The following is a 21,011-nucleotide window of genomic DNA, read 5'->3' as shown; positions in this document are numbered from 1 at the left end:
AGACGTATATACTAGAAAATTTTTGATTGTGCAGAACTTGAGCACAAAAATGTGCAGCATTGTGTAGCCATCCATGAATAACAACTCTAAACTATCTAATAAGACGTACGTTCGCCAAATTTTAGAGCATGATTACGAGTCTCACTTCCACTCGTTTGTATACATCATTATATTCATTTTTCCTCTCTTGGTAATTCCTCTCAAGGTAATTCTGTTTAAAAACTGTAAACTATCCAGGACTGTTTAAAGCTTGATTTTCATGCATCCGTTGTCCGACGCAACGCTATTAATTTTATTGGTTGAATTTAAAGACTTCGATTGGTTAGAGAAATACGCAGTTTTTAAATTTATTGCATTTTCATGCCTCCAGTCATCGGATATACGATTTGCTTGTTATTATTTATTTTCCATTTTCATAAGGATTTCGTTGTTTTACTTATAGTCTAAGAGCCAGCAACGTTTTCGGAAGGAATTTAAAGAAAGCTGGTTCTTTAATATATCTTTTGCTATGCTCTCCTGAACAGAGTGCGGACCGTCTGGCTGCCGGTAGACGTTGCGTTCACTACTGCGCGTTCACTACTGCGCATCCCACATCTGTATTCAACACCTGTTCACTACTGCGCATCACAAATTTGTCCTGTATTTCAGGAACTAAGGAGGCTAGGACAAACCTGTGTGTAGCATATTTAGTTTCATAAAAAAAGTAACAAAGTAATGTGAAATTCGCATCATTGTAACTCTACTCATAAACGAGAAATCTCATAAAACACACGAAAATGGGATTGCACCCTGCACAGATTTGATGCGCAGTCGTGAACCGCAGTAGTCTACCGGCAGCCAGACGGCCCGCGCTTTGGTCAGGAGAGTATAGCAAAAGATATAAATAAATAAATAAATAAGGAACCAGCATCCTTAAAATTATCGTTTTCCTGACGGTGGTAGCTCTTGTACTATTATATTTTTATTAAGGTTAGATTAAATTTGTCAAAAAAGTGTCAAAACGTCCGTTATCGTACGATCTTTCTCTGTGGACGGGCTGGAATAAAAAATTTACGGATGAAGTGGCGCGAAAACGTATGACCAATCAGAGCGCTGTCGGACCATCGTATCAAGGGATAAACGACGTATGAAAATCTGCGTCAAAAAACAGGCTTAATTGGCAAAATTTGTCCATAAAAATTGCAGTACTTGTTGACATGGGAGGAAGTGAAATAGGAATTGAATAATCACGTATGCAAACGAGTGGAAGTGAGACTGAACTACAGTGACGTAATTGAGCAGTGAAAGTATTATGTATTATTTCAGGGATTAATCAATCCTGTCTATTTACCGTTTTTGGTTCTTGTCTATTGGTCCTTGGCTCATGACCCAATTCATACTCTGACGTTTTACTGAACACCTGCAGAGGGATTCTGTAAGCTCCGTAGCAAGAAATTTCCTCTCTAGCCTATGCTATTTGTATATGATTGAAGAGTCACTAGACAGGAAATATGTTTACACAATCGGGACCTGAACACTGATGACAGAAACTCATATTTGTTAGTTGGAAATTTAACAGCACTTTCAGATGGAGCGGACCGTCCGCGCGGATGTTTTTTCAAGATAGCTCATCCGGACGGAGCATATGCGACCCATGCGAAATTGTTCATTTAAACTCATGGAACTCGCGGACGCTCCACTCCATCTGAAAGCGCTGTAAAGTACACTTGCAGCCTCTTTTGATTGTACTGACTTAGATAGAACTTAAAAGCAAAAAAAAACAGTTTGCATCAGCTGATTTACAGTTCTGCTATTATTTTTTATACGAATGTGTAAATTTTCAAAATGTGTTTTAGCTCAGGAGCTCAGGCGATTAAGCAACCTGTGTATATAAAACCCAAATACGTTTAAATTTACACGTATTTGATAAAACCTTTGATAAAACCAATATGTAGGTATGCAACCAAATATACAGGTTAAGAGTAACTCTTGGATATGACGATATACAATTGTAATCATATATAAAAAATATCAGATCAGAATATGATTTAGATTAAGTATGGTCTGGTAATTTTAAAATAGCTTTTAAACATGCTGCTGTGATGCTCATTACCATTTACCATCTCATTACTAGAAATGGTAATGTTGTATTACCGAAATCGTTTATGAAAGAGTATTATCGGTATTATTGTTGTAAATTCAGGGTTGGCACAGAATGAATACACACGTGACAAAACTCCTGACTCCTGGAGCCATTTAAAATTTAAAGGAAGAATTATTGACATTGAGGTTATATTATGATATAATTAGAAATGTAATAAATGTAACAAAGTTGGACAAAAAGTAATATAAATGCCTATGTAGCTTTAAAAATAATGTCTTTACTTAATTTATGTAGACAAGTATATATTCCAAGAACACTACTGAGTAATTTAAGTGATGCACGATTCCACACACTGAGAAGATTAGATAATATTAGAACACGGAACACTTTGAAGTACAATGAAGTACAAGTTACACCAAAAAGAAATTTCTTTTGGATATTTAAAAAATTAACGAAGCGAGAAGCACGAGCTAAGGATAAGGTTCCCGACTCATACATACTAATATATAGAAATAGTATAGACAACTATATGCAAGCGACACATCTAGTTCTACTATGTACAAATATCGCTGCAGCGGCGTTGTGTTTGACCAGTTCCGGTGATTATTTTAAAACGGAAAGATTGCCGATTTTCGAAGAGAAGGGCTTGCTTGGCATCCCACTGAAACCTATCGACAACCAATTGACATATATTTTGGTCTGTTTCGTCGTTTTGGCATCGGTAACATACTTGTATTCATCAAGAATGCCCGTTAGAATTTATTACAATGCTCAAAAAGCGAATTATATTTGTTGCTTTAATGGCTTTTTTCCCAATCAGTTAAAAAAGCAGATTGTAAAAATTGGTGAAATAGCACCTTTATTCAAAAAAGAAACAATATTTCCATTTGGTGACGTTACTTACAGGCATTTAAATGGATACAGATTAATTTTGTTTGATAATTATTTTAGAAAGCCTTCGGATTTATATGTTATGCTCGGAGAACAACTCGATCCTAATGTAAAATACGAAAAAGTACAAAATAAAAAATAGATTAATTTTGTAGCAATGTATAACTGTATTTGTATTTTATTTAATACTTACCTTAATTAATAATATTAATTAATTTAAAACCAAAATGACTTTAAATAATTTATTTCTTAATAAATATATATTGTGTTTAGGCCATTTTTTTTTCATTTAACGTTTTATAATTTTATGTCCAAACATATAAAATTTTACAATTAAAACAGAATAATATATGTTTATAAACTAGTTAATTTTTTTTTGTCTTAAAATACATGTATATATAGTATAGTAATAGAATTGAATTGGAAGTCCATGTAATATAATTAAATGCAATAAAAAAATTACATTATACCTATGTAGTAATCATACATAAATGTATTGCAAGAAACTCTATAAAGTACCAAAGTCTGTCCAACGAGTCAGTCCTTGTTGCACAGACTTCAGAATTAAGCAAAAAACACGAGACTAAAGGCATGGCTGTACATAAAAAGTTTAAGAGATTCATTATTAAATTGATAACAATTATTAATTATATATTTTTTTTTAATATTTAACAGATTGGTATATGTTCTTTTAGTTAATTCGTTTAGTTATTTACAATTTAATATACTATCTACAATTTCGTATAAAATCTCAAACCACAACTTAATTTTTTTTGGAGGCAAAAATGTGGATTTATATTCAACAAATTTCGATAATTTATGATCGTTGGACAAATTTTACATCATCATCTTGACGCTGTATATTTTCGACCAAATGTTTTTGTTAAATGTATCTAAAAATATAAGGTATATTTATCATTTTTCCCTTAAAGATATAATCGCAGATTAAAAAAAATGTTACTCTTAAGAACAAACATCAAAGTTAAAATAAATAATGCACATATTTTTGGTTAAATTTGTTTTTCCGAACTGTTTTTAAATCATTATATTATTAAATTAACATGTGTACGTACATGTAATTATTAGAATATAAAATATATCCAGGATGTTTCAAAAAACATGTGCCATGTCTCGGGTGGAGATTCCTCTCGCAAAAATAAGATTTATTTTTTATATGAACATGGGTCGTTAGTTTTCATTTTCGATTTATTATAATTTTCTTTGAGTCCTTTAGTGACCTGAATAAAATTCTGAGGGCAAAATTTACTATATATTTTATATATTTACTTATATGAGTTGATGATGATTGTTATATGTAAGTGCGACATATTTTAATGCGAAAAAAATGTCGACAGATTAACCAGGACACTGGAATATTTTTCAAAATAAAGTGTGCGCCACTAACTTTTTCTTTTTAGCAAAATTGTGTAGATGTGTAGGCCGTTTAATGGCGCTTAAAAGTTGTATGTTGATATTTTGTCCATTTCAATCTCCATGATGAGTTAAACGCAATGTTATTAATCACAATTAATAAAATTTAATTACAAATAAAATTATTAAATCAATCTAATTTACATTAAAGGGTATATACAATTTTGCTAACAAGAGAAAAAGAAGTCAGTGGCGCACCTGTTTTTATTAGAAAAATACTCCATTGACAAACTATATACACTTTGGTGGGTCAAAAAAATCGACTATTTTTATCACTTTATACTTTGAAAAAAAAGTTGGTAGACACTTCAAAAAAAATTCTCTCCACGTATGAGCTACTTTGAAAAAAAAGTTGGCAGACACCAAGGATACTATAGAGATAAGGATAGTTCGATTCCTATCTTCCTGTACTGTCAGTTTTTTTTACGTTATTTAGGGACCGAGTTGAAGTTCGCGCTAAAGATTTTAGACAGTGACAGTTAGTTCTGCGTTTGACGGACGAGCGCACAGTGCGGCGGAAGATAAATTTAGCGGGACAAAACCGTTTGGTTAGAAATAAGCCAAAAATGTGTACTGATAAGAATAAATAGTAGACATTTCAATTGAATTAAAAATTCATGAATTATTTTTTGGTCGTATATATTCTTTGTGTTTCGATACATTTTTATCAACTAAATTTGATCGTTTTCTGCTCAGCAAGGCAGAGGTCATACGAAAACAAAGTATTTAAAAGTGCTTATACATTTTATTCCAAAGCCAAATTATGTTGAAGATTGCCAAAGGTATGTACTTTTCTATTTTAGGTATATTATTTGTTAAAATCATTCGTGCCTTTGTTCTGCAGATATCAAACTTTCACTTTTTTCAATAGTTACTAACACAGGTAGTCACAGTCACAAGGAGTTCAAGCTTAACAGGTGAATGCCTAAAAGTTTCATTTCAATCGGATAGTATAAAAACGAAACAAAGACTCGTTAAAGGGTTAATTGAAGAGTATTCAAAAAAAGAATTGGGTTTTGCTATACGTACTATATGTACTATGAGCTTTAGGACTAGAGGGAGTAAGGATGCTGCTGTTAATTGTTGAAACCAAAAAAATTGGTTTAAAAAATTAATAGCTGCCCATACACGGAAAAGCCCGGCCTTTGGACTTGGCCTTGAGGCCGGGGCTTTCACCCAAATTACCATAGCGGAAATATATCCGCGGACTTTGCCTTTCACGCAAACCTTGGGTTAAAGGCCCGGACTCAAGGCCAAGTCCGAAGGCCGGGCCTTTCCTTGTATGGGCAGCTAATGAATGACACCAATAGTCAGTTCGGCAATTTTCCTCAAGACAAAAACATCCAAATGATGTTCTAGTTAAATAAAGCATGACGATATGCTAAAGCCTTTTTTTACTTTCTGATAATTTATAATAAAACTAAATGATTATTACTAGTTTTAATAAAAGTTTAAAAAATTGTCTTAGATACTTACTATATATGAATTTACAATTGCCGAGTGTTAAAATTAAAATATCCTATTTATTATTTTCAAAATAAAAGAGAATTTTTTAAAATAAAGTATACAGGGTGTCACAAGATTAAAAAACAACTGCTAAAGAGTTTTTACCTGAAGAAGTATTTCACCTGATATCATAATTTTATGTATATGGCAATAGTTTACAGTATGGTTTTTGTGTGTCGTGTAAGAATAATATCATAGTTTTATTATCTTGTATTTATTTATATTTTAATAAATTAAGTTGTTAATAAATAAATAAATTTAACCATATAGTCGCTATATATTAAACCATTTGCTACGTTCTTAGATTTTAAGTCCCAAACATCGCTCCTGAGATTTTGTCCCGCTAGAATAACCTTCCGCCGCACTGTGGAGCGCTGGTCCCTGCGTGACGTAAGCATCTACGGCGACTATGACAGCGGCGATTTGACGCGATCGAACAGTCCTTTAGAATATATACAGTATACAGTCCTTGGGCAGACACCTCAAAAAAATTCTCTCCAAGTATGACCTCTTAATTTTAATAGGAAGATTCTCCGCCTTTCAGTTTTTTTTATTTTTTTCCTTATTACACAGAAAAATCATATCTCGGTATCTACTATTTGAAAAGAATATTGTGGTAAGGTATTTTCTAAGACGAAATACTTAGGTATCTACCTACCTTTTTTCAGATTATAAAGTGAAAAAAAACCTAATATGCACGTTACTGGGGAATTTGTCGACTTTTTAGTCATTAAAATATGTCGCACTTATAGTAAATTTCCTAATAATAGTACCTTATAGTAAATTTCCTAAAATTTCAATCGAATCGCTAAAAACACTAGGAAGAAAACTTTAGTAAATAAAAAAAAAGAAACTTCAACCCCCTGCAGCTACGAAATAAAGCAGAATCGGACCGATGTTGATGTAATAAATAAATCTGAAAAAATCCAAATAAATCTTATTTTTACGTGATGAAATCACCCGATGACCCGATGAAAGATGCCATATGTTTTTGCATTCAATACTCTGTATTTGTTTTTTGTAATGCCATAAAAAAACATTTGTTTCTTTCATTTGAAATATACAGTATGCTTAAAAAGGGTTTATATATTCATTATTTTACAAATAAATGTAATTTTTGATTATTATGAAAAGAAAATATCGGATGATATAAATTCGAGACAAAATATTTGTTCATGATATGCTGTGATTAACATGGATATGTATTTTTTACAGATATAAAAGATGCATTAATTTAGCTCTAAAATCTCTTAAAGTACTTAAAGATTCTCTGTCTTATGTTGAGCTTTCCTTTAATACAGTGCGATCAATATGTAATGACTAGGGATAGAATTTTTTCCGATATATCAATAAATTAATGTCGAGAGTTATCGATATATCGGATAACAATAGCTAGCTTTAAAATTATCGATATATTGAAACATCGATACTTATTGATATAGCGCTACCTACCGATATATCGTGACCTATCGATGTATTGATAGCATTTCCAAAAGTATTAGATATTGATAACTATCGATATATAGATAACAATCGAAGTATTGATATATTGATATTAAAATAAATAGTAAAGTTAGGACTCAAATGTTATTTCAAATGATCACTTTGACATCATTTTCATTCGATCGCACGGTATTTTATATGTCAAATGGGTTACTTTACCCTCTTTTATCATCACGCAACTCCATTCTTCTCCATTCCACTTCTCGTCCGAACGTGCACTAGAAGCGATGCTAATTCGAGATCTTCACTGTAGGAGTTCTTCAGCCAAACGCTTCTGTATCCTTCTCTAATACAGGTAATCTAAAAAAAGATTAAAACGAATATTCATATTATTCTCATCAAAAAATTGACCCAAATAGCGTTACGCCCAGACTTAAAATAAAATATAGACTGAGCATCTCATTCATAAATAGCTGGAAAATGCGGTCAGATAATGTCTTGTTATTATTGTTTTAGGTTATAACGAGTGCGACACGAGCGATAGATAGGTTGTCCCCGTCGCGCGTCCTAACGGTCGTTCTCTGACGACTCTGACGAGAAATGCAACTCTGTCTTTCGTTTCTCAAGTACACCTGAACTCTCCGTTTCATAGCCGTCAATTGACATATGAGCATATAGCATCAATTGACATATGATTAAAAATACGATTTGTACATCTTTTAACCGGCCTAGACAAGACACGAAAACCATTAGACGATCAAAACTATTTTTCCAAGGCTCCTTGATTAAAACTTGTTAAACAGTGTTTTTAACACCGCCATGGCACCCTAGATTGAAATTTAAAATACGATTTGTTTTTAAGCGACAATGTCAAAAGTTGACATATCGCCGGTTTACAAGCAAAACATACTGAAGTCCAAAAACGAATAAATACATTTTTAATGAACTAATATAGCGCCATTATGGATTTAAAAAATATGAAAGTAATTTAAAAATTAAACTAATAATTCTTAGAAGGTATAGTAGATTTTTCCTGGATATATATAGTACGTCTGCCCGACCTGTAGCCACGGGGTATCCGTGAGAGGGGAAACGATATTCTCTCCATGTTTTTCGTAAAAAATTAGACGACGCGTCCCATCAATAAAAATTCGAGAAATTTGCAAGCAGCCAATAAAATGAGTGGGCGGAGCGATTTGCGGTGACGTACTCGTCAAGTCGACGTATAAAATATATTGTTGTTTATTTAAATGTTTTTTGACCGCATTCCTTTCATAGACACAGATCCAGCAGACGAACTATATATATATCTATATATATATATATATATATATATATATATATATATATATATATATATATATATATATATATATATATATATATATATATATATATATATATTCTGGAAGAAATCTAATCAAATGATATAAATAAATTAAAATTAAAATAATTGGACCGACGATATGATATGACATTCTATTCAGAGTATCATTTTCTATCGGATAAAGTGTAAAATAAATATACCGAGGGTGCTATTTAAAAATCAAAAGTTGTAGTCATTTCCGGTGAAACAGGAAGAGACCAAAAACCATTGAATACGTCAATCAATCCTAATTTATGTCATATACCTACTAACATATAAATCTGTTTTTTATCTGAAAAAATAAAACAATTATAAGGGTGAGCCACTTTTCAGACGCACCCGGTATATTAAAAAATATTGTCTCATAATGTAATATCATTTTAAAATTCTTGTATGTTATTTTAGATTCTGAAGATAATTTTAGAATAAACCCGAATATATTTTTAATAAAAACGTTATTAATTTTTTAACCGATGCCTAATATAATTTATCTATTATATATAATAACAGGGTTATAATTATGATTTTGTTACAAAAACCTTTATATAAATGATTATGTGGTTCCAGTCGATATTACGGACACTAAAAACGTTAAATTTTCCATACAGATTAGGTAGGAACATTGAATATTAGCACTTTACTACATTATGTAGATGTGGATTGACCTAGTTTAAGCACAAAAATTTAAGAAAACCCCTTTGTAAGCGTAAAAATTAAGAAAATACATGTGTTTACAGTATTCTGAGCTAGCAACCATTAACTTTTTGATTGACAGTTAGTTGATCGACGGCCTTCGCATGCTATTTGCGACGTTGTCAATATAATTATTTTATATAATTTTCTACTGAAGTGAGGTTATGTTAGATATTCTTTTACGGGTTCTGTGGTTTTGAACTTTTGGTTAGCTTTTCTTTGTGGAGGGTGTTAAGCTGTGGTTTTTATATTTTAATAATTAACTGTGATTTTGCAAAAATATTATTAGATTGGTTAGGATTTCGGTTGCTTTGGTTAGCGTTTCTTTGTGGAGGGTGTTAAGCTGTGGTTTTTATATTTTAATAATTAACTGTGATTTTGCAAAAATATTATTAGATTGGTTAGGATTTCGGTTGCTTTGGTTAGCGTTTCTTTGCTGAGGGTGTTAAGCTGTGGTTTTGATATTTTAATAATTAACTGTGATTTTGCAAAAATATTAGATTGGTTAGCATTTGGGTTGCTTTGGTTAGGTTTTCTATGGTGAGGGGTGTTAAGCTGTGTTTTTTTATATTTTAATACGAATCTGAGTGCTTTCAATGATTTGATTTTAAACACAGATTTTAAATTAATTCATTTGTTTTCACCGTGATGGCTCCACCGTAAGAGCCGTTCCTCCGGCGCGGCGACCGGGACGTGAAAAATTGGCCTAAAACAGCGGCAACGTCGCACAGGTTAATGTCAGCCGTGGCTAACGTCATGTTGGTTATGTGTCATCGTATGTTTGTGTCATCTGTCAAAATTCCTCCGCAGCCATCAAATAGTACCATCATTTTATTTCAATATTTTAAAATTTACTGGATAATCCGCAAATTTTTTTGGCTTAAATTACCTACTAAAACGTGTACTTTTCAGGACAATTTTTGTTTTTTTAAAATTCATGTGTCCGTAAAGTCGAACGGACCCGATTATGTAATAGAAAAAATTCAGATTTTACATTTTACTAAAATATTATCTAAATAAGCGCCTTTCTACAACAACGCCACTGACTCCCAATTGGTAAATTGAGAGTTGCCTACCGGTCGAAAGTCGTTTCAAGATAAATGGATTATTTAAGTCAAATTTCTTGCAAATTTGGCACTGGCGAACCATATTTTATAATTCTTGAACAGAAAAAGTAAATAAAATAAACACTTAAGGACTACAAACTAAGAAAATGCGTTAATACAGCGGGGGACATAGCGGCAACAAAGCTTTACTGCACACGTGCGACGCGTACTACAAGGTAATAAATGAATACCATCAGTGGTGACGTCGTGTTGTGGAAGGTCAGTGTCGCAAAATCTAAACAAAGCGTGAATTAACCCACTATTAATCCGTTTTTTTTTCGTTTATTATTATATTACTGTTTTCTTAAGGATAATTGTATTTTTCCAGTTTTAGTACGTAAGCCTCTTACATTCTGATAGCAGAGGGATAAGTGCCTAGAGGCGACATCCTTTAGTTTTTTGAGGCGATAAAAGGTTTACCACGTTCGAACTTTATCACTAGGTTTGCCTCACCATTGGATCGACGACGCTCCAGATCATCCTTCACTCTCTGCAGGTCTTCCCTATATGTATCCTGTTATGTAATTATACGTATAGTAAACGGTTATATACTTACTCAGAAAGACACAAATATCCTTTGAACAGAGTAATATAATAAAAAATTAGATTATCCCATTATATTCTAGCTTTGTTTGGATTTTGCGACACGGACCTTCCGCTACATGACGTCACACTAATGGAGCGTATAAATAGGCGACCTCGCCTAAAATCGGTGTTGCCATATTGTAAAGAACTTATCCTTTTTAAATAGCATCCGACTTATAATTAATTTAATACATCTATGGAATATTAAAACCTACTTTATTAAAATGTAGTATTAATATCTCAATATATGTGTATAATAAGAAAAAGTATTGATAATATTAAAGACGTGACAACATAGGCTGGATGAGGAAGGCTCGGTCGACTGTACCCAGAAGTAAACATGTGTACAAAAAAGATTGTTTGACCGCGTTTAGATGTAAATAGTGTAGTCTATATTTTATTTTAAGTCTATGGTTACGCCACTGAATATGCAACCAACAGTACGCAGAGCCCTAAAAAGAATCGATTTAAAAACTTTTTTCACTTATCATTTGACTAGAATTCTCCCAGAATACAGAGCTATAATCTGGAAAAATCTACTAAGTCTTCTAAAAATTATTACATATTAAGTTACATTCTTAAATTGTTTTGGGTTCTTAAGGTTTAGTTAATTTTTAAAGTAACTGGTGAATGGAGTCAAGTAAGATGTTAATTATACTTAGTTTTGGAATTAAATATTATTCTACGCTAAAATCTTATAATCCAAGTGGATAAGTAAATTCGCTTCATTTTTGACATCAGCGACATTCGATTATGTTATGTTGTCTCTGTATTTGACCCTGACTTGATGGTCTGTCTTTCATTTATGTATGTATATGTTAATTTTAAAAAATAAATTTCTATTTTAGCCTCAAAATTATACGCAAATGGACAAAAAATATTGTTATAATAATTATACAGGGTGGCGCACCTCATTCGCCTCTGTTGATTATACGAAAACGGAAAGACGTAAAAACAAAATATTTTATGGTTATATGTAGGGAAGTACTGTGCACAATTTAAAATTATTTTGAAATGTACAGGGTGTCTCAGAACTAAGATCCATACCAAAGTTATATTCTATTTCATTTTTGGATTCTTGGGCCCAAAAAAAAGGCATTTATTATAAGTGTTAAATATGTTTAAAATCTTTAGTTTTTGCGATATTTAAAGATATTTAAATTTGCATGCTACAATAGAATAAACTATTAACACCCTGTACATTACTTTTCAGAATTAATTCTTATGCTGACTTTAAACGTAGAGAAATAAACTTTACTGAAAAATGGTATTGGTTCGTTAAATTTATACAGTATCAATCAAATAAAAAGTTGCTGATCTATTTTAGGGATATATTTTATATAAAAACTTCGTGATTTCAAATGCAACACCCTGTATTTTTTTAAATAAATCGAAGTAGATTAGGGTGTCCTATACCTCAGATTTTGAATAAAAAACGATTTTTAAATAAAATTGTAATCAAGATGGCTGGTGTCCCCATGACAATTTTCTAGTGACAGTAACTATTTTCAAAGTCGACATTAGTTTATGGACATTATTATTTATAATTTATAACAGTTTACTTAAATTTACCTACAATAGTTTAAGTAAGTATTCATTATTTTATCAAGAAAAATACAGCAGTATCTGCTGGCGGAACGAATAGATATGTTACTAGTGATATTATTTTGTGAGGAAAATTGCTTCTTGGCCTCAAGGGCTTATGCTCAAATATATCCAAATAGGAATCTTCCTGATAAGCGTTTCTTTGAAAATCGAACGAATCGGAACGAATAGATATGTTACTAGTGATATTATTTTGTGAGGAAAATTGCTTCTTGGCCTCAAGGGCTTATGCTCAAATATATCCAAATAGGAATCTTCCTGATAAGCGTTTCTTTGAAAAACTTCTTGTCCTATTTCGCAGAGCTGGTAGTGTGGTTTATGAAAAACCTATTAGCCAGAAACCTGTCGTTGAAAGTCAAGAAAATGAATTTGCCGTAATTGGCTCTTTTATAGAAAATCCATACATACAAGTCATCGTAAAATAATTCAAAAACTACTTCTTCGTTTTTCTTGATAGGATAATAAACACATATTTAATAAGTATTATTTATTAAACTATTGTAGGTAAATTAAATAAAAGTAAACTGGTATAAATTTAACTAAGTCCATAAACTAATTTCGATTTTGAAAATAGCTACTAACTGTCACTAGAGACTTGCCATGACAACACTAGCCATCTTGATTACAATTTATTGAAAAAATCGCATTTTATTAAAAAATCTGAGCCAGATAGGTATAGGAAACCCTAATTTAGTTTGAAAGAGCATTTAAATCTGCTTCGACTTATTTATAAAAAATACATAGTGTTGCATTTGAAATAACGAAGTTTTTTATGTAAAATAAATATTTTAAATAGATCAGCAATTTTTGATACCCCTGTATACATTTAAGGAAGGAATAACATTTTTCTGTAAAGTTTATTTCTCTGGCATAAAAGTCAGCACAAAAAATAATTCTGAAAAGTAATGTACAGGGTGTTAATAATCTATTCTATTGTAGCATGCAAATTTAAATATCTTTAAATATCTCAAAAACCAAAGATTTTAAACATATTTAACCCTTATAATAAATACCTTTTTTTGGGCCTAAGAATCCAAAAACGAAATAAAATACCGGTGTTCCATAAGAAAACATCATATAACTTTGGTATGGATCTTAGTTTTGAAACACCCTGTACATTTCAAAATAATTTTAAATTGTGCACATTACCTCCCTACATATACCCATAAATATTTTGTTTCTACATCTTTCCGTTTTCGTGTAATCAACCGAGGCGAATGAGGTGCGCCACACTCAGATGCAAAAAAAACGTCACGGAGAAAATTTTGGTCAAATTTAAAGTGTTATATTTTTGTTATTTTTAGCCCTATTTTTATGATTTTTTTTAGCAAGCTGTATATAATTATATCAACTATAAATCTTATACTCAGTTTTTTTATAAATTTTAGTATTTGACATATTATACAGGGTTACTCGAGGGGTTGTTTTTTTACCTTAACTTTAAAACACCCTTGCAATAATTTCGCATCTCAATTTTCCTAAATTATAATTTTACGGTCAGAACCATGTCTCCTGAGCATTTTGTTTTTTAGATCATGTCAATACATACTTTGGTTAATTTTTAAGAGCGAAATGAACTTGCCACCAACAATTTGCAATTTTTTTTCAATTATCATTTCTTTTTGAAGTTATTTTTGAATATGACAAGGCGGCTTTGGTGATTATTGTGAACTATACACTACTATGAACTGCCCATCATGTTCGACGTTTGGGAAATGCTTGGCAAAAGGGTTAAGGGTCGCGAAGCGTTACCAGCTTCATTAAATGAACTTCACTTCCTTGAAGAAGAATTGGAAAACATAATAGTCTAAGAGCTAGCAACGTTTTCAAGAAAGTATTTTAAGACGTCTGGCTCTTTGATATATCTTCTATTATGCTCTCTGGAACAGCGTGTAGGCCGTCTGGCTGCCGATACACGTTGCGTTGACTACTGCGCATCCAAAGAAGATTCTCTATTTTTCACTTAGCGCTTTAAATTCTAGTATTGAATAAAAGTCGAGTAAGTCTCAATTAGCTCAGCGCGTAGAGCTTTCGCCTATGAAGCGAAGGTCAGTGGTTCGATACCGGCTGGGGTGCAACTATTTTATTTTTTTTTCGTTTATATTCTGATAGCAAAGTATTAAATATTTGCTTTTTTATCACCAGAACGGATAGCGTTTATGGGTTTATGATCCGTAGTGTATATAAGTAGAATTTGATACTTTCATTTGTTTTGAAGGATTATTGTAGTAATTAATTATTAGATAGGTTTAGGATGGTCTGGCTGCCGCGCCGGTAGGTTGCGTTCACTACTGCGCATCACATGGGTACAGGGTGTCTTATTTTCGTGCGTTTTTTGGGATTTGGGATATCTGGGATTTCTCGTTTATGAGTGGAGATACAATGATGCGTTTTTTTTCACATTACTTTTCTAGTTTTTTATGTAACTAAATATTCTACCCCTAGATTTGCACATTTTCTACACATTAACATTAATCAATCTTGTTTAAAAATTATTATTATTTTATTTAATTTAATTTAACCAGATAATTTTGTTTTCCATCGTTAGCTTAACAAACTGAACTGAAAATAAACTTGTGTAGCTTTTAGATAACAATCTGTTAAAAAAAGTATTATTAAAATGATTATTAAAATAATAAACAACAGCTGAAAAAATATTTTGAAGAAAGACAGGCAGAAATTACCTTCATAAAGCATTAACATGTTAATTTTTATATATTATGTTTAAATCTTTAAAATGAAATTATAAACGAGAAATCCCCAAAAACGCACAAAAATGGGACACCCTGTACACATGTGATGCGCAGTAGTGAACGCAACCTACTGGCGCGGCAGCCGGACCATTCTAAACCTGTCTAATAATTAATTACCACAATAATCCTTCAAAACAAATGAAAGTATCAAATTCTACTTATATACACTACGGATCATAAACCCATAAGCGCCATCCGTTCTGGTGATAAAAAGCAAATATTTAATACTTTATTATCAGAATATAAACGAAAAAAAATAAAAAAGTTGCACCACCAGCCAGTATCGAACCACTGACCTTCGCTTCATAGGCGAAGGCTCTACGCGCCGAGCTAATGGAGTCTTGCTCGATTTTTATTCAATATTAGAATTTAAAGCGCTAAGTAAAAAATAGAGGATCTTCTTTGGATGCGCAGTAGTGAACGCAACGGGTATCGGCAGCCAGACGGGCCGCATGCTGTTCCAGAGAGCATAATAAAAGATATATCAAAGAGCCAGACGTCTTAAAATATTTGTTTTCCCGACGTTGCTAGCTCTCGTACTATAAGGCAATATGATATTATATGCAGCCTCAATGACAGTATGAACGCCATGAACGGACATCTACAGGCAGTTATAGCAACCAAGGGAAGTAATACAAAATATTAGGGTATTTTTTACAATTTTTGTTTTCTGTTTGTGTACTTGAGTATTACAGATTTTTTCTTAAATATCCTTAGTTTTGTTATCGTTATTAATGTTTATTAAAAACCCGAACTGTATCGTTAGTTTTTAACATTATAAAAATTTAGTATAGAGTATCCAAGACAGCGCAATATGACGTTACTACAATAGTTACCAAAACCATCCCGTCATATTAAAAAATGACATCAAAAAGTAATGATAATTGAAAAATTGTAAATTGATCGTGATCAATTCATTTCGCTCTTAAAAATTAACCAAAGCATGTATTGACATGAATCAAAAAACAAAATGTTCAGGACTCATGGTTTTGACCGTAAAATTATATTTTAGGAAAATTTACACACGAAATTATTGCACAGGGTGTTTTAAATTTAAGGTGAAAAACAACCCCTCGATTAACCCAATAATAATGCCAAATATTAAAGATTATAAAAACCGGAGTTATTAATTAAAGTTGATATAATTATATACATGATAATAATAATATAAATCATGAAAATAAACAAAATATAACACTTTAAATTTACTAAAATTTCTCCGTTTTTTTTTTGCATCTGAGTACTATAAACGATACAGAAAGTGAGGTTAATTAATGTTATTTCACCAGTGACTAAAGAATCCAAGGACAACTAACACCCGAGAGCAAATTGTGACGTCACCAAACAGTGCCGTGGCACATATTTTTCTTAACCTAGCTGTTTGAGTTTGAAGAGATATTTATATTTTTTGATAAATGTTTTGACTACGCCTATGGTGTATACGGTGGTATCATACTAATTAATTACGAAAAAAACGTATTAAAATGTTAACAAAAGGTACAAAACTAGTATCGACGTATAACACACATCAAGTACATATAATATCAGAAAAATAATTATCGAATTCAATAAGAAAACTAAGAAAACGCTAAAAAGGTGGAGCGGACTGTTTATTTACCTATGAAACATAACTCATGGTTCTTTCTTATCGCTGCTGCTTTTACACTTGAAAGCTGAACAACTAATCACCATTGTAAGTTTATACATAGTTCACTACACACAAACTATTAAAAATCGCTAAAATTGTCACTGGTGACCAGCTAATGACTCATTCGTTGCCACCAAAAGAATGGCGTCTAAGGTCACAAATTCTGTTGCAGCCCGTATATGGGCGTTACATGTCCTTATATTCTTTAGTCATTGTATTTCACTGACCAGCTAATGACTCATTCGTTTCCACCAAAAGATTGGCGTCTAAGGTCACAAATTCTGCTGCAGCCCGTATATGGGCGTTACATGTCCCTATATTCTTTAGTCATTGTATTTCACTTTTCAATGTTCTACATATTTTAGTGTAGCCATTTCTTCGTAGCTGTCTTTACAAAGTACCGTATGATCGAAAAAAAACGGCGTCCAGTTGGCTGGGAAATGGACGATCAATGACATTTCCCATATAAATTTACATATAAAATGACAACGATCTTCATTTCATAGCCGACATTTTCATTTCATCGCTGACGACGTTTTTCTCGATCATTTTAAATCACTTTTAAAACCAAATTGGCATTATATTATTTTGCTTTTATTTAAATAAAATTTAAATAAATATTTTCTAAAATAATATACAATATGTCCCCGGATTGTCTTTACAAGAGGAAAAACTTTTTATTATTGATATTTCGGGAAAAATGCATTCTTCAGAAAAAGTTTTGATTGTTCTTAAATGATTAATCTCGTTTATACTTTTTCAAATTTCCATACCGTTTTAGAGAAAATTAAAAAAACATGAAAATATGGTGGAATCATAGATAAATGCAACAAGTTTAGATTGGAAAGCCCGTAAAATTTTAGGTCGCGAAATTATTTTGGGTCGCGACCGTTTTACGCGATCTGGCGCTGCTATAGCGGTCGCTAAGAACCACGGCAAACAAAAACAGAAATAATTTTCTCTTGTCAAAGTCAGAATCTTCAAAAATCATAATAATCTTTCAAAATCTAAACCGCTGTCATTAAAGAAATTCTGAAAAGTGTTTATAGCGTCCATTTTCAAAGTAATAATTGCTATTTTAATTCAAGTTTTATTTACTCCAACCGGTGATAATTGTGAAAAAGTGACATTAAAAAGCTGTGCTGTGAACTGCAAAAACCATCGTGGATCGTGGCATAACGTTGGTTTCAATGTTTTATAGGTATTTCATACATGCGTCCTTATATAAAATAAAGTTTCTTGTATGCAACACACTGTCTTATTTATAAAATTAAACGAAAATAATAATAAATTTGAAAAAACAATATTTGGCGATATAATTCCGGAAAAAGCCGAACCGCTCCGAAATTTTCAAAAGTTTTGGGTCGCGACCGTATGGGCACATTCCAATCTAAACTTGTTTCATTTATCTATGGGTGGAATTTTAAGTCTTAAAAATCAAAACGTGTTTCTATGGTAATATAATTTCGATTTCATTCTTTGATAGGTTGTTATTGACAGAATTATAATTAATGCCATATTTTTTGCTGTTTTAAAATTACAGTTGAGGGTTGGGACCTTTGGTGTTACACAGCAAAATAAAAACACTAAATCACCACAATACACCAAAACACTTTTACTTTTACACTGAACGCGCGTTTCGCTAACCATGTTAGCATCATTAGCAGATGATTATAAGCAGTTTATAATCATTATATATATTATTATACATTTATATATCGCGTCCAGTGTAAAAGTAAAAGTGTTATGGTGTATTGTGGTGATTTAGTGTTTTTATTTTGCTGTTTTAAAATGTTAAAGAAGCACAAAATTTATTTAGTTGAATGCTACGGAAAGGGTGATAATAGTTATAGGAAAATGTGATACTTTAACAATAGCAAAACATATGACGTTAATCAAAATTAATAATAACCATCTCTCAAAGAACGAAATCGAAATTATATTTCCATAGAAACTCGTTTTGATTTTTAAGGCTTACAAAAAATTCAACCGTTTTTTAATTTTCTCTAAAACGGTATAGAAATTTGGAAAAGTACAAACGGGGATTAACCATTTTAGAACAAGCAAATCTTTTTATGAAGTATGCATTTTTCTCAAAATATCAATAATAAAAAAAGTTTTTACTCTCGTAAAGACAGTTTGGGGACATGCTGGATGTCATTATATTGAATATTCTGATCATAGTTTTTAAAAGTTTTTCTAACCAAATATTTGTTTATCGGTGGTTATGTCATATCCTTATATACTTCCTGTTCAAAAAGCTTTGATTAAACAATTTCAATTATTTTCAATTATTATTCATTTAACGCTTTTAATAGTGATGGGCAAAACTGTTATTTTTAGATAATAGTTGAAACTGTTATAGTTATTTATAAAAAACAGCTTAAAATAACAGCTTAAAAATAACACGTTTCTTTATTTTATTGCTAAATATCTGAAAGAGTATGAGGCGGTCACCGCCAGGCGTATTAACGCAGTTGCAAGTTGCAACAATGACGTGCTCGGTGGTAGTGTTTCCAGGGTGTCATAACATTTCTAAATATCGATTGTTATCTAAAATACCTCTCTAAAAACGGTGGTTGTTTACAAATTAGCGCTGTTTACAACTGCGATATAAAAAGCCAAAATGCCGCCATTTGTCTATACCTATACATTCCGATCTACCTACGCCCTGCCCCTCGATCCGCGTAGATCCCGAATTGCGTAGCAGTGTACAGGGCATCTCACTCGACGGGCGAGAAGCTCTTAGTTATGATTTTACCATTTGCGGTCAAAAATAGCAATATAAGAAATTGTGTAGTATATTCTTCATAAGTAATTACTACGCTGTTACCGCTGACGAGTATTTGACACGCATCAGTAGATAGTTACGCAAGGCGTTTCCTATCATGAGCTTTTCTGTGATTGAAAAGCCCGATACGTGATGTTATCTCTGTTCCGCACTCCGACATTCAAAATCTTATTACTTTGTTGCCTCTTTACTTTTTGGTTGTCGTTATTAACGGAATTTACAATTCTCCTCCATTGCGTTCTATCGTGCGCTGCTTCCTCCCACTGATGCTGCATACTCAGATTTTGAATAAAAAACGATTTTTAAATAAAATTGTAATCAAGATGGCTGGTGTCCCCATGACAATTTTCTAGTGACAGTAACTATTTTCAAAGTCGACATTAGTTTATGGACATTATTATTTATAATTTATAACAGTTTACTTAAATTTACCTACAATAGTTTAAGTAAGTATTCATTATTTTATCAAGAAAAATACAGCAGTATCTGCTGGCGGAACGAATAGATATGTTACTAGTGATATTATTTTGTGAGGAAAATTGCTTCTTGGCCTCAAGGGCTTATGCTCAAATATATCCAAATAGGAATCTTCCTGATAAGCGTTTCTTTGAAAATCGAACGAATCGGAACGAATAGATATGTTACTAGTGATATTATTTTGTGAGGAAAATTGCTTCTTGGCCTCAAGGGCTTATGCTCAAATATATCCAAATAGGAATCTTCCTGATAAGCGTTTCTTTGAAAAACTTCTTGTCCTATTTCGCAGAGCTGGTAGTGTGGTTTATGAAAAACCTATTAGCCAGAAACCTGTCGTTGAAAGTCAAGAAAATGAATTTGCCGTAATTGGCTCTTTTATAGAAAATCCATACATACAAGTCATCGTAAAATAATTCAAAAAACTACTTCTTCGTTTTTCTTGATAGGATAATAAACACATATTTAATAAGTATTATTTATTAAACTATTGTAGGTAAATTAAATAAAAGTAAACTGGTATAAATTTAACTAAGTCCATAAACTAATTTCGATTTTGAAAATAGCTACTAACTGTCACTAGAGACTTGCCATGACAACACTAGCCATCTTGATTACAATTTATTGAAAAATCGC

The 21,011-nt window shown here is 31.8% G+C and overlaps 1 protein-coding gene across 2 annotated transcripts in view; it reads right to left on the bottom strand.

Annotated features, from left to right (window-relative positions):
• Positions 1-6,464: 6,464 nt before the first annotated feature.
• LOC115878143 (1-phosphatidylinositol 4,5-bisphosphate phosphodiesterase gamma-1) overlaps positions 6,465-21,011 on the bottom strand; it is a 92,130-nt gene continuing 77,583 nt past the window's right edge. For both annotated transcript variants that reach the window (XM_030894522.1, XM_030894521.1), the window contains exon 21: positions 6,465-7,714. In XM_030894522.1, the coding sequence (XP_030750382.1) occupies positions 7,586-7,714 (129 nt within the window). In that variant the 3' untranslated portion in view covers positions 6,465-7,585. The remainder of the gene's footprint in view (positions 7,715-21,011) is intronic.

This window comes from Sitophilus oryzae, unplaced genomic scaffold (genome assembly GCF_002938485.1).
Source record: "Sitophilus oryzae breed Bouriz unplaced genomic scaffold, Soryzae_2.0 scaffold_1500_pilon_pilon, whole genome shotgun sequence".
NCBI lineage: Eukaryota > Metazoa > Arthropoda > Insecta > Coleoptera > Curculionidae > Sitophilus > Sitophilus oryzae.
This window is presented reverse-complemented; position numbering and strand designations above follow the sequence as displayed.